The 14,736-nt window shown below is 39.5% G+C and overlaps 1 protein-coding gene across 5 annotated transcripts; it reads left to right on the top strand.

The window, feature by feature from the left end:
* The first annotated feature begins 3,344 nt into the window (after positions 1-3,344).
* Positions 3,345-14,278, top strand: dixdc1a (DIX domain containing 1a). 5 transcript variants are annotated; one of them, XM_034197812.1, is made up of 16 exons: positions 3,345-3,670; positions 3,770-3,947; positions 7,070-7,227; positions 7,342-7,487; positions 10,059-10,148; positions 10,400-10,453; positions 10,553-10,603; positions 10,861-10,965; positions 11,087-11,140; positions 11,235-11,321; positions 11,938-12,015; positions 12,442-12,624; positions 12,704-12,770; positions 12,969-13,077; positions 13,325-13,433; positions 13,666-14,278. In XM_034197812.1, the coding sequence occupies exons 2-16, from the start codon at positions 3,925-3,927 to the stop codon at positions 13,747-13,749; spliced, it is 1,398 nt and encodes a 465-aa protein (XP_034053703.1). In that variant the 5' UTR covers positions 3,345-3,670; positions 3,770-3,924; the 3' UTR covers positions 13,750-14,278. The 5 variants fall into 5 exon arrangements, with proteins under 5 accessions (XP_034053703.1, XP_034053704.1, XP_034053702.1 ...); XM_034197813.1 differs by having other exon boundaries at positions 11,232-11,321; positions 12,442-12,603; XM_034197811.1 differs by having other exon boundaries at positions 11,232-11,321.
* Positions 14,279-14,736: the final 458 nt, after the last annotated feature.

The raw sequence follows: 14,736 nt of genomic DNA, 5'->3' as shown, positions 1-14,736 counted from the left end.
AAATATATAATAACGACTATAGAAACGCTAATAATAAAGACAAAATATATTTAAAAAATAAAGAATTACTAGAGGGGGGACATATAGACTTAGTCAGGGGGTAGGACTTTCAATGAATTACGTTTGTATTTTATATAAAGTAAATAAAAAGAATAAGCAGCCTGAAATCTTTACTGTAGTTGGCTACAGTATTTGAGTAAATGTACTTACCCAAATATAAACAAGGTTAAATATAAAGGATGCCACACCCTGCACAACTGATCTAAAGTCCTCAGGGGGCCACACAGTATGCTACATAAAATGCTACAAACAGGAGCTGTACCATCAGCCAGTTCTGGTAATGTATGCCATACATATACAGAGGAAGATCTCTTTGTAACAACTAATTCATTTCAGACTAGTTCCAATACCCTGGCAGTAATGCAAGCACAGCGTGATGAAGAGTAAGTGGTGCTCAATTAAATGGTAGCCTAGTTACAGCCAATAAGTGGACTACTTGGTTACATGTATAACACTGTGATCTATATTACCACCAACCATGAAGATAATGGTGTGCTTTCAATATAACCCAGTGGGAATCTAAGTTTCATTTTATTTTATGTATGCCTACTTGCCTATTCAACCTAATTTTAGATGAATACCTGTCAGCTATATGCTACAGTCTCGCTGGATATAAAGTGTTTATAGCTGCTGCTCACGCTTCAAGATGTGTGATGCTTACTGTAGCTCCTTCAAGTTCTGACACCAGTCACTGTGGAGAATTTCTGACACAAATCATGGACGACTGATAATCTAGGAAACAAATGTCTCTTTATTTAGCTTTTTTGTTATTTCCTCTCAAAATAGATCATTGGTTTAAACTTCACTGAAGAAGGTATTTTAGTCTTTGTTGAGTCACACAGATCAAACCAGATGTGAAGCAGTCAAAGTAGTTTAGTGTACTGTTTTATTGCAGTTATTGTACATTAATGTATCTGAATTTACTTGAATGAAAAGTGAATTGACACACTTTAATGACATTTAGTGGAGCATTTTGTATTTGTAGCTCAATTCTGATCGAACCAGGATTTCAAATAAAGCATTCCATTTTTTAGAATGTTCTCATTATTATTACACCTAAATAAATTAACCAAAAAGTTGTATTTGTATTAAGTTTCAACTTTACCAAACAGTTTCTGTTATTAGGACAACACATGTAGGAGGTGGTGCATCATTGGCAGAGGTATGAATGCTTAATCATTTTCAGATCATTTCAGAGCAAATTATAGTTTGTTTCCCTATGGCAGCTATTTAATGCACAAATATGCAAAATAGCGGGTTTATAATAGCAAAAACAAACTTTCATCCGTCTTTCACCTATACAGTGTTATCTCCCCAACAATAACCCTCATGGGCTTCTTTCCTAAATGATATTTGACAAAACAAAAAATATGAGATTCTTGGGGAAAACATCTTATCAGTCTGTGGGGCTTCATGCATATCTGAAGGTCACTGAAATAAAAAAGATGGGTGAATCTTGTCTCGTGGCGGGCACAATAATGATTTACAATCAGAACAAACTATCTGCTTTATTTTACCAACTCATTTGAATTTGAAATTGGCCGACTGCATGCTGTCCCTGTGGCAAACACACTTTCTTCTCCTTCCTTCCCTCCCAGTGGTGGAATGACTTTCCAGCCACGCTTTGAACAGCAAAGTCACTCCTCATAGATCATCCGTGCAAGCAGAATATTGTTTCATGATACACTTTGTTTCCCCCTACTTCCTCAGTCACATCTTGGTCTCCAAAGTCTTCATCATCTGCCTTCCCTGTACCCGAGTTTGTCCTTGTCTTTTTTTGATATTGAAGGAAAAACATTCAAAGAACTGAGCGCACAAAAAAACAATGGCAACTATATAAAGGATTTTCCTGGAAAGGCTTTTTGAAAAGCTTCTGAATTTGCCAAACTGATATCAGCACTCTGTCATCATCTCCTTCTGCCAAATATTCATGTCACTTTTTCTTTGGAAACAATACTTACACCAAGTCTCTTTTCTCTAGTTTTGGATAGAGCCCCTAAGCTATTTAATCCCCATATCAAATACTTGGATATGCATATACCTTTGATTTACTTGCCAGGTGGGACATATTAGTTTGTCAGCAGAGCAAAAAAGCATAGCATAAACATCTGAGGATGATAAGAGGCAGAACAACTAGTGATTCCAATAATCCTGAAAGGAAGATTCATTGTTAATTTAGGCAACAATAAGCCAATAAGTTCTCATTGATACAGATGTTAACATAACACTTTCTCTATCCTCTAAAAGTGAGTGTAGGGCAGGCCCATAACTGTTTTTGAATTGTTTTCCAAATAATGAATGCATCATGTTGAGCTATAAGCACCAATAAATAACATTGTGTTTAATTTTACAGTAAGTAATGTCATTAATTTGTTAATTAATTTGTAGTGTAAGTTTATAGCAAAATGTGTCTTAAAGGCTGCATGATGTGGTTTGAACTTATGTGTGTCCTTTCATCTATTGAATAAAACAAGTGACCCTACTGTATCTAAACACTCCTGCTTCTGCTGTTGGATGCAGTGTAAATCTAATGCTGCATTACTCTGGTGGTCTACTACACACATTTCCATGTCTCTGTCATATTGCTCTTTAGCTCATTAAATCATGTGTTGATGGTGCTCTTACAGAATTTAAAGCACTGTCATTTTGTTCTGGGCTCATATGCAAACTGCCACTTACAAACCTATTTAACATTCTTGCTGGTGACGCCAAAACATTTCTAACAGCTTAATGACAGAGTGCTTTACAGCAAGTATTTAACACTATCAGCAAATGTTGTAGAACATATTTTGTTTCTGTTGTCTGCTGCCCAAGTTGCTAACATAACACTTTAATGTTAAATGCCTTCAATGTTTCAGCACATTTTATTTAAAAAAAGTGTTTTTTGGTCTTCCCTTCACCATTGTTAAACTTCTGGTCACTGCATGCAGTACATATTCATGAATAATCTGAAATGAGCTGTAATTGTAGGTTGATGTTTTCATTTTATAAACACCATTTTCTGTTTGTGTTTTCCCCCATACTTCCTCTGACTGTGTAATTATCATTAACCTCTGACATGTTTCGGCATGTGTGGTATGTTGTTGTTGTTGTTGTTATGCAAGCTTGTGATTTGGTTGAATCAAACAAAAACACATAATATAATTTATCTTTGTCGATTTCACACAGGGAAATACAGTAAACACAAAAAGAGAAAGGAGTGAGAAGCAGAACAAATATCTCTCCTCCTTGTGAAAGGAGAGAGCAGTGAGGAAAGAAGGGAGGAGGGGGAGGGTAAACACACCCAGACAGAGCCATGTCTGACATCCACGCTGACTGAAAGAAGGAAGGACTGATACAAAGCCAGTGCGTCCGAGCAGAAGAGAAAAAGGGGAAGGAGGGAGGGAGGAGAATGCAAAAAAGGCCGGCAGAGAAAAAAGGCTAAAAAGATGCACAAGAGCTGCATCAGTTCTCGTCTGCAAGGAACAAAAAACATTGTGTTCGTGAATGGGAGCTGGTGAGCTCAGGCACAGGGCGAGTGCAATGAGAAACCAGGCAGACTTCAGTCTCTGCTGTTGCTGAGCACCCTCTCTCCCTCTGTCTCTCTACTGCCAGCTAGGACTGAGCCTAGGTATGATAGACAGGCTTCTGGGTATGATTTGGAGCTTTGTTTTTTAGGGGTATGCTGATGGCTGGCTTTAAACGTGCTGTTATTTCTGATTGAACACAGTGTGCGACGTGGAGACGACTCTGGTCGCCTGCTTACAGGGCTGCTCCCCTCCCTGCTGTCTGAGCCTGTTTGGGCTATGGTCCTGACTGAGAAGCAGAGCATCACCCAGATGCGGGGCTGCAACTGTATGGGAGGTTAAGCCAGTAAACACCAGCATGGGAGGCAAACAGATGAAATGGTAAGAGCAGTTTTTTATTATAGCATTATGTCAACCCAGGGTGCTGTTTTTGTCTACCGAGTGCATCCGTAGCAGAGATATAAATACAGCAGGACAGGCCTATATTCAAGAGGATATACATCATGGCAATACTCTTATCAGCATGCTGGATCAGGCTTAATGCTAGTAATGCATTTCACCATTGCATTATGACTTTGCTAGCTTAACTGTGCAGGTTATTGTTCACTGTGTTTACGGTGCAGTAGGTGTGCCCCTGTCTCTCAGAGCTGGGCTGCTATTGCCTAGCAACCACTATGTGACTACCATTACCGGCTCTTCCATCTCATGATCAGGATGGAGGTCATACATTTTAAATTGTATTAAAATAACAATTACAATACAGTCTCACTTATGAAGATATGTTTTAAAGCCAGCATCCTTGCCTAGATTTGGTACAATTACAAGACGAGATGCAGTTCAGTATTTAACTCTAGCCTGGACATTCCAATAGCCTATAGGGATCTGGCCTCTGTAAACAGTTCACAAGACAAAATTGACAAGACGTGAGAGGATCATTTAGGAAATAAACAAATATTTAATCATTTCAATGTAAACAAAAACGGTATGTTTTTCCAGTTACAGTACAATGTGGGAAGAGTGAACATTTAAAGTCTAAGACAATTTTAACATATGTTGGGATTCAAAATATATACAATGCCAAAATCAGGTTTACAGTTTAGATAATTAAAATCAGTCTAGGGGGGTTCCATTCAGATAACAGTATTAGATCTAAAGTGAAGTAGTGTAACAGACAGTACATGGTTAAAACAGATGTTCATGATTATGCTCTTGATATTCTACTTAATGTCCCATTATGTCCCCTGAGTCAGTTGTAATGATAATACAAATTAGTAGTCGACTAGACGTTAATCCAGAGAGAAAAGGAGAGAGGGGGATAATACCTGAAATATACCTTTTGGATACTCTAAAAGTTATTGAAAATGAACCACTCTAAATGTTTGGAAGGTGAGTCTCTCTTTGATGAAACTGATAATGATTAATAGCATCTAGAATATAACCAGAGGCCCGAAGAGAAAATGTATTTGGATATATGGAGGAAATATAGTTGGAAGATAAATATAGGGGAGTTACAAGTAACATACAAACCTCTGAAATGGTATGAACTGAAGCATATGTAATAAGTCAAATAAAGTACTGCAAACGTGCACTTCAATACAGTGGTGTAGTAAATGTACTTAGTAACTTTCCACCACTGCTGATCAGATCATCTGTTGCACTGCAGCTCATCTCCTGCAAATCCCAGTGCGTAATCCTTGGTTTGCCCGTACAGTATGTTCCAAATCTGTATTTGTGTTTTATCTCGGTGTAGCAGACAACAGCGAGCGACTAAAGGACACTTTTTAGTTTATTGAACTGCTGCCTGCTGAGACAATGATAGAGGGTATCTTGATAATGGCATCATCTGCAATGACAAAATTAGTTGAAGGCAACTGCATTGATCCCCTTTCCAGAAACACTTAGGGATAATCACAGCAGCATCTGATAAGAAGCTCAGTTCATTTCTTTTTTATGTGACTGGATGCAATTACTCTTTCTGAAGAGTGGAAGGACTGGACAATCAGAGGTTTCTCAGTGTGGTGACATTGTGGTCTACAATCCATTTAGTTCAAGACTGAAATGTCTCATCAACTTTTGGATGAACCTCCATCACATGTAAGAAAGATATCCAGAGAGACAGATATGTGAGACGAAGAATCATAATAACTTTTGTCAGCCATTGACTTTCCCTCCAGTGCCACCATGAGGTTGACATTTCTTATCCACTGCTGGTTTGGCGTGTCAATTAAATGATTCTAACGCCATAATCAGGTCTTTTTATTTATTGGTCTAATACTATTGATTTTTGACCAAATACCTTCAAACAATTCCAACAGCTCTACTTTGTGTTATGTGCTAATAAGCACATGTTGGCATGCTAACAGTCCAAACTTGCATTGTCATTTTAAGCATTTAGTGTGCTGAGATTAGCTCACAGTACAGCCAAAGCCGCTTAATCTTGTTCTGAGTTTGTTTGGTGGCTCAGAGGCAGAACTTAGGTGCACAATAATAAACATTCACAGCAACGTGTGCACAATTATTCTATGAAGAGGCAGCGTGAATGCTAAGGTGACAGATAATACACGTGTTACGGGTTTACTGTCTGTTGTGGTATTAGCTTGTGCTGAGTAATACTATTGGATAAGCAGAAAATCTCATCAGCTACAATCTAAATCTCTACATATGTATAATGGGAAGAACATGTTCTTCCTAACTGAGCAAATGCAATCCCTCAGGACATTCTTTGGTGTTTAAACACAGTTTTATCCCACAGTTAAGTCCACAGTTATTTTTTCTCTCTCAGATTTTCTTGGCCTCAGGGACAGGGTGATGAATTGTGATGGTTCTTTATGCCTTCTCTCAAGCATAGAGTTAAGATCTATTTCTGCAGACGCAGGCTTGTTTCCCCATGAAGAGTGGAAAACGAAAGGAATCCCATGTTAAAGGAGCATGCATAATGCCATAGGTCACAGGTCACAGTAGCTGTATCCTATTTCTGAAAACACAGCGCATTGAAGATGACAGCCTGCCTGTACCTCAGGCTGCTGAAGATGCTCTCAGAAAACACAAATGCATAAAAGCTGCAAGAAAACCAGCTGCTCAGAGACCATACAGAATATGGTTTTGAAAAGATGGCCAAAGGGTTCGCAAACTATGTAAAGAATTTCCTGTGGGAAACATTATAGAGTTGAACCACTCTGTCCCCGCTGGGTATTTTTTCTGAACAGGATTCCATCCTGTTCTGTCATTATGTGCACATATTCTGTGATACACTGCATTCTTATGGGCATTGCACGTTTAAAATGTGATTAACTTACATTTGTATGCTCTTTGGGGAGTTATTAAAGGGTATATCTCCATTTTATGTTTCTGGGTTTATTTATTGCCATTCATTTGGCAGAGATGCAAACACACACACACACACACACACACACACACACACACACACACACACACACACACACACACACACACACACACACACACACACACTCATTCCTTCCCGTGCCCACCATCTGTTTCAGCCTGAGCTCAGCCAGCCCTGCTCACTCCCCCAAAGAGGAGTATGTTATCACCCAGTGCGCTGACACCCCTAAAGAAGAAGCACTCCATGATCAGTCTGAGGACCAAGGCGAACCTTGGGATGACAAATCTGAGCTGACAGAGAAGAAATATGTCACAGGTCGGTTGGCTGCACATCAACTCTTTCAGAGCAAGAAGCGTTGCAATGAATCCCAACAAAGAAAAAAGAATAGCTCCATAGCCTCATCTCCCCTCTAACTCTCTTCCCTTCCAGAGGATGTGTCGCTGTGCGGACTGTGTCCCTCCCTCGGGCACAATGTGCAGGAGGAAGAGAAATCCTGGGAGGAGCAGCTGGACGCCCACCAGGAGCAGCTGGAGAAGGAGATGCAGGAGGCCAGGAGGATGGTGTTCCGCCTACAGGTAAGTCCCGGTGATGACACACTTAAAAAGCAAACCACTGCTTCTTTGATATGAACACATTGACAGAAGGCACACAGACTACAGATGCACCATAAGAAGGTAACAGCTCAAATATAGCACACAGAGATTCTAGCCACGTACAGACTTCTGATCCTCTGCCCACATGTTAAAAATAGATCAAATACATTTGAGAAAAACGGATACAATAATAAAAATACTTTCAAATAAGGAAGAAAGAAACACCTGATTTGCCCTCCGCTCTATTGAAACGTATGAGATAGGACTCGTAACATCTGTGTTAAAGTTTCTACTTGGGGTTCATGAAGACATTCGTTGATCACAAGATTGACCCTTCAGACCTCTATTTGTCCATTTTTATTGACACTATTTATAATCTCTCAACTGCTGGTCAGGCTGACAATATATAATCTCTATTCTTCCACTGTAAAATCAATACAAAGCTGGTCCAGTATTAGCACATGCGTGAAAAGTAATCTCTGTGATAGTGATGATTGATCCAGTGGCTACATGCCTCTAATGCAGTGAAAACAATACATGGGAATCTCCAGGGATGGCACAAATTGGATTTACAGTAGCTAATTAATAATATTGGATAACATGCTTTTATTTTGAAAGTACTTCATATTACTTGCATTTTACAGGTTAAAATATGGTCATTTAATCTAATTTATTTATTTATTTCACAGGGACAGTGCACAGCATTTAGCAAAAAAAATTCTGTGCAACAATTTGAACATTATATTAAATTATATGGTGTTTTTATTATTTCTTTATTAATAGATAATAATTTTTCTCAACATATAGTATATATTTGAACTAGGGCCGGGACTCGATTAAAAAAATTAATCTAATTAATTAGAGGCTTTGTAATTAATTAATCGAAATTAATCGCATTTTTAATCACATAAATATTTGACCTAAGAACAGTGAGAAGCAATTTTTTTTCACATGGATTTTAGTATACCATTAGGCGCATTCACACCGCAGTACTTTTCCCAAAAGGTTCATGAGAACTCTTTGAACCTGGGGGAGGATTAGGCAAATGAAGCCGCTGACGTCACTTCTTCTTCTTCTGCTTTGGGTTTACTGGCAGGCCGCAAACCACTTCACGGCGTATACTGCCGCCCAAAGTCCCCGGCCGGAAGTCCCCGGAGTTGGGGACTGGCTTCAGTAGAAGCTGCTGGGACTCCCAGCAGCTTCTACTGAAGCCTTCCGAGTAAATCGCCAGAACGCCGACACCTCCTCATCTCCACCGCTCCCATGTTTTATTTTGTGTTGCCATAAGTTAGTCTCTCTGCGTTTCTGCGCTGGGCTAATGCTAATGCTAATAATGCTAATGCGAGGATAATAAAATGGCGGCTTCACAAAACTTTTTGGGAGTTTTACGGGGCGTGGTTTGCAATCCGCCCAGCCAATCAGAAATATAGCTCTTTTCTCACAAGAGAGGCGCACGAAAGTCCCTGCTCTCTAGCAGCTCTCTGCTCTCTAGCAGGGACTTTCGTGGGGGTAAAAAGGTTCTCATTAACTAATTTTAGTACCGGCTCTTTTTGGTGTGAACGCGATAAAAGAGGCTAACGTCCACGCTAGCTTCCACGCTAGCTGCTATATGTTTTGCATTGAGGTGATACTTGAGGCTTGATGTGCTGCGGTGATATGCGAATTCCTTTTTGCATAATTTGCACACAACCGTGCTCTTATCGACGCTTCCATCCGTCCGTTTTTTAAAACAACATTTCCCACTGTTGTTCACTGTGGTTTGTTGTTGTCTGAAGTCATGAACGTTAGTTGGTGCTCCAGTATAATCGGTACGCCTGAAACTCATCCAGTGAGAAACGTTCCGCGGTGCAAAAATAAGTGCGATTAAAATGCGTTAATTTTTTTAACGCGTTAATTTTTGTGTAATTAATTAATCTTAATTAACGCGTTAAAGTCCCGGCCCTAATTTGAACATTAAATAATAGGTGGTATGCACTGATTATATTTTTATAAAACTGTGCAGCTCTCATAGACAAATAGACTTCATAAAGAAAACCGAACCAGTCAAATAAAAAAAACCTATATTGATGGACAATACATTTCCATTACAAGTCTTTCTTTTCTTACTGGGATCCACATTTGAAAAAGTAGAACACATATTTTACATTCTAAACCCTTTTTAACTAGACCTCTAAATCAACTAAGAATGTCCAAGTATTTCAAATGAATGAAGTGAAACACACATTGTAGCTCTTAGAAATAGACACTCAGGCATCCTGGATACACCACATTATACTTTGATTATGTTTGTGTCTGCACCTGTGTACTTTATACTGTACAGTATATGTGGGTTAGTTGCAGTGTGTGTTTACCCTTTCAGGCTTTTCATTATCCTTTAAATTTGATACGGTTTAGTCCAGTTTAATTCTCCGGCTTTATTAGTGGGAATAGTAAACTTGTTGTGCAGCCAAGTATTAAAAGTCTAAACTGCTGTAAATACAAATACAGAAATAAATGATGCTCCCCTGCCATGTTTAGTTACATTATACTTGATATTGTCTGTTTTGCCCTCAGTCGTTGCTGCTCCATGGCTCCCTCCCAGAAGAGGACCAGGATGGATCTGTGAGCATGGGAGACAGCCGGGCTAGTGCTGAACAGCAGCTGGTACAGTGCCCTCTCTCTGCTAACTCGAGAAACCAACACTTGCTCGCCTCTCTCTCTGTGTGAAGTGTCAGTGTCAGCCCTTCTGTTGTGATGATGTTTGCAACCATCACTCCTCTCCAGAGTGGAGACTGTAGAGCACAATTGAATCTCTCTGATCTGCTAGCCCTCTGTCTTGCAGGCCCACTGCCTCCTCATAGGTTTTGACATTTTTCCTTTCTCTAATTACGCTCTCATACCCTCTCCCTTTGAAGGTTCTAATCCGCAGTCGCCTGGACCAAAGTGTGGAGGAAGGCCTTGATCTAAAGGTACAGTGAGTAAATGCAATTAGGTTTAATATAGATGAGCTGCCATACAAGAAAATAATGCCTTTCTCTAATGCCATTGTTCATTTGTGTGGCTCTCAGAGGGAACTCTTAAGAAACAAACAGGAGGCACGCCACCTTCAGGCCATCAAGGTAAACCTCTTACATTATTTTCACCTCTGTGTGCAAGTTAAATCTCATAAAAAAATCTAATTAAATATATTCCACTGTTGTGCTATTCTACACTGAGGATTCTGCAGTTTCTATTACAAAAAAATGTATATACTCTTCACTTTTTATAAGACGATAACGTTTAGAGAAGGGTATGCTGTAGATGAGGCAGGTGGATGCTGTGTATCTGTATTCAGGTCTCTTATGGACGTTTCTTTGATCTCTCTCTCTCTCATTAGGATGCTCTGCAGCAGCGCCTGGCAGTGCAGGAGGACGCTGTGCTGCAGCTGAAGCAGGAGCTGCTGAGATGCAACATGGCCAAAGATCAGCTGGAAGGGGAAAATGTGAGACAAGTGATGAATTCCATTTGACACGATAAAATGTTTGACTTGCTTAACCTGTGGAGGAAGGTTTATGTGAGAGCAACATAACACTCTATATCAAGCCGATTATTTCTGTTTGCAGGCGGAGCTCAAACACAAGTTGAGTGACCGGAACAAATTGCTTGGTGAATATGAGGTATCATCTTTTATTATTCACACTTCAGTGCATTCTTTGGATGGATACATTCATATGCAGACTTATGTCATCCATCTTTCTTTTCACATAGCAGCAGCTCGGTAGGAAAGACAGAGTACTGCAGCAGCAGCAGAAGCTTGATGACGCCCAACGTAAAGCACACGAAGTCAGCCATGGACGGGTAGGGATCCAGATCTGATTTCTAACAATATAAAGTAATATATCAATTCAAATATTAATTTCAATCTGGTTAAGTATAAAAGTTAAAAAAATAAATCAAAAAGCTTAACTATATGTGGATTTTATGGATATTATTTATCATAATAAAAAATGTAATGCTCAATGATTTCTCCAATCCAACCCTCTGGCACTTAGCCCGAGCCTGTGGGTTTTTACTGAATATATACATCTTTTCAAAGGGGTGAGAAATATGTTTTTAAAATGTCCTATTTGCAGTATGTTTTTATCAAATGTTACTTTAAGTGGTAAATATTGCATTTGTTAGGGACTATTTCCAGCTGTAGAATTACACTTGGTGAGTATTTAAAGTGATGAAGAAACATGTCACTCACTGCAACAGAAGCTTATTGATGTGTTTAAATAGCATTGTGTACAACAATAGGGGATTCAAAGGTAAAGCACAGGGGAATAAGGTTTATCAGGCTTTGGCTACGCTGGTAAGGTACTGATCTTATAATGGCATTTGTTGAACCTTATTATGAAAAATTACCAGCTTCATCCTTGAAAATCCGCCAGCCTTAATTACATATTTACATGTATTGTTGTTATTTTTGCAGTCATTCAGGAGTGAAAGCGATGGTTACAGTAACTCCGTGGTTTCTACATCTCCTGCAGTATTCCAACACACTTCCCCAGTACGTATGCTTTTTTATAGCGGTCTTTATTTTAATACTATCAATTGCTGTTTATTTTTGTCCATGGTGGTTATTGTATCAAAGCTCATTTCTAGTAAATTCTAAAAAATATAAGAAAAATTAAGTCAGAATGTTGTCTTGGTCTAAAACTCTAAATGATAAGATATTCCTATCAAAAATAATAAGGTACAAGGTTAACGTGATAATGTAATAAGTCAATATTTTGACGCACAGGATCTACTAAAACAAAATTGAAAAGCCAAATGACATACATTTCACAGTCTCTGAACTTTTAATTATTAAAATATGAGACTTATGCATTTTTATGTTTTTCTCAGTGGTAAATGTCTTCCAGACTTGTTGCCTTAATATGAAAATCGAAACCTTGCAGAAAGTGTTTAACCATAAAGAAGCTGTTTGTCACAGGGGGAGGAGCTGCAGCTGGTCCGAGAGGCCCTGCGTAGTCTGAGGGACGGTTTCTCTGGCCATGACCCCCAACACCACACGCTGGACACGTTGGAGCAGGGGGTGAGCAGCCTCATGGACCGGGTACACACTCTGGACAGCCAGCGCAGACAGGACCGAGGGGTACTTACTCACACACACCATGTCGGAGAAAATCTTAACGCATCTGTCACCTAATGAGTGAGTCAACAACAAATCATGTTTACCATGGCTCTTCTTCCAGGAGGAATTGAAGTCCCCGGGACGCAGAGCCACCTCGACAGAGCGGGATTCCTGGCCGCAGAGCTCAAGTGAGACAAACAGAATCCCTGTTGTTTGTTTGGGATTTGTCATCCTCTGCAACATCTCAACTCTGTTGTAATCAAATTGTGCCATGCAATTACACTGCTATGTACAGTATGGAGTGGGCATGATTGGCTGTGAGGCGAGAGCCATTTCAGACTCTGGTTGTGAAAAACAGCATTTGTTGTGTTTGTGATTATTTCCAGAAATGGCACACTCACACAGCAGCCCTGGACTGGACACCGCCATCTCCACTAAAGTGCTCTACTTCACTGATCGCTCGCTCACTCCGTTTTTGATTAACATCCCCAAAAGGTGAGAAAAAACAAACAATTTATAACAGGTTTATGTAACGTTGTTGTTTTTTTCCCCCTCACTGTAGCATGCATGCATTTTAAGCAAATTGCTGTGTTCACCGAGGACACATGGCTTAATCCAGGCATGACTTGATCTACATATAGATGCTTCAGAATCTTTGCTGTAAAATGTAAATCCTTGTCAAGCTTAATGTCCATGTGGGTGTATATGTGCATAGATCATGACTGACAGTGCGCTTTCACAGGCTGGGTGAAGTGACACTGCGAGACTTCAAGGCCGCGGTGGACAGACAAGGCAGTTTCAGATATCACTTCAAGGCCCTCGACCCGGAGTTTGGCACAGTGAAAGAGGAGGTAGGCGTGGGAGGAAAGTTATAGCCTCTACTTCTTTTCACATCAACGTCATCAGGCAAATATAAAATGGCAGTTATAGAGTAATATATGCTAATAATAGCCGCGGCTGTGCTATACTTCAAATAACACTGCAGGGGGACTGAGTAGTCATTCTCACTTTCAATCCAGACCTTTGCTCATTGTAGATGTGAGTGGTTCTTAGATATGTAAATGATGGATGTTGGCGCTTCAGGTATTCCAGGACGGAGCAGTCGTGCCGGGCTGGGAAGGGAAGATTGTAGCGTGGGTGGAGGAGGACCACGGAGAGAAAAGGTAGAGCCAAAAGCCACAGAACACCACTACAAACCTCAGTTGTTGCCACTGGACCAGGATCTCACTGAGAGCACTTGTGATGCCATAATAGAGAATACTAATAATACAATTAACTTGGACCAATGGGTTTAACACCAGTACGATACCATGTTTTAAATGTGAATGTTTCATATGAATAATCTGTTCTTTGACATTTAGTAGGCCTACCACCTTTTTTGATTTTGAAGGTATGAATATTATACATTTTTGCTGTTTCTAAATGAATTTGTAAGACTAAAAATGTATGGTCATGTAAGTGATGTGAACCATGAATATGTAATATGAAAGATTGCTTTTTTTAATTTACAAATAACACATCAGGACCGGTGCTCTTAAAAGCTGTAAACGTGCATAACATGCAAACCTTAAAATAAAAATGTTTACTGACATTTTCCACACGTTCCAGATTGCCAAATAGTGTTGTTGATGTTCTGCACTTTTGATGTTTTAATAAACATGAATTATTGCAGCATGGATAATTTTGTTGTCAAATATTTAACGTGCCTAGAGTAATTATATTGTACTCCAGCTCAAAGCCATTATACACCTACACTTGTACACCCACACATTAAAAACAAAAGCAATAGATTGTAATTAAAGTCAATTAATTTTTGGGGGTTAAAAATTACGCTTGCTGCTGTGTATCAACCCACACAGCACGGGACAAAGTGACACATTTGTTTCAGTAAAACATTGGGTCTCATTCAGCTATTGTTTTCATCTCACTCTTTTATCAAAGCGTGTGGCAGATTTGTTGTGTTGTTAGCATAACCTTTCAGCAGGACTGAAATGGAGGGACTGTGAACAATATATCTATTTCTTTCTGCACTGATGTAACAGGAAAATGATCTAGCATCTAAGAGTAAGCCATTCGGAGCTGAAATCCTCCATGGGTTTAGATTGGATCAGTGGACCAATAGAGTTATTTAAATACACACATTGAATAATGCAA

Source organism: Gymnodraco acuticeps, unplaced genomic scaffold (genome assembly GCF_902827175.1).
Source record: "Gymnodraco acuticeps unplaced genomic scaffold, fGymAcu1.1, whole genome shotgun sequence".
In the NCBI taxonomy this organism is placed as follows: Eukaryota; Metazoa; Chordata; class Actinopteri; order Perciformes; family Bathydraconidae; genus Gymnodraco; species Gymnodraco acuticeps.
The sequence above is the reverse complement of the archived record's forward strand: the minus strand, read 5'-3'. Positions and strand labels throughout refer to the sequence as shown.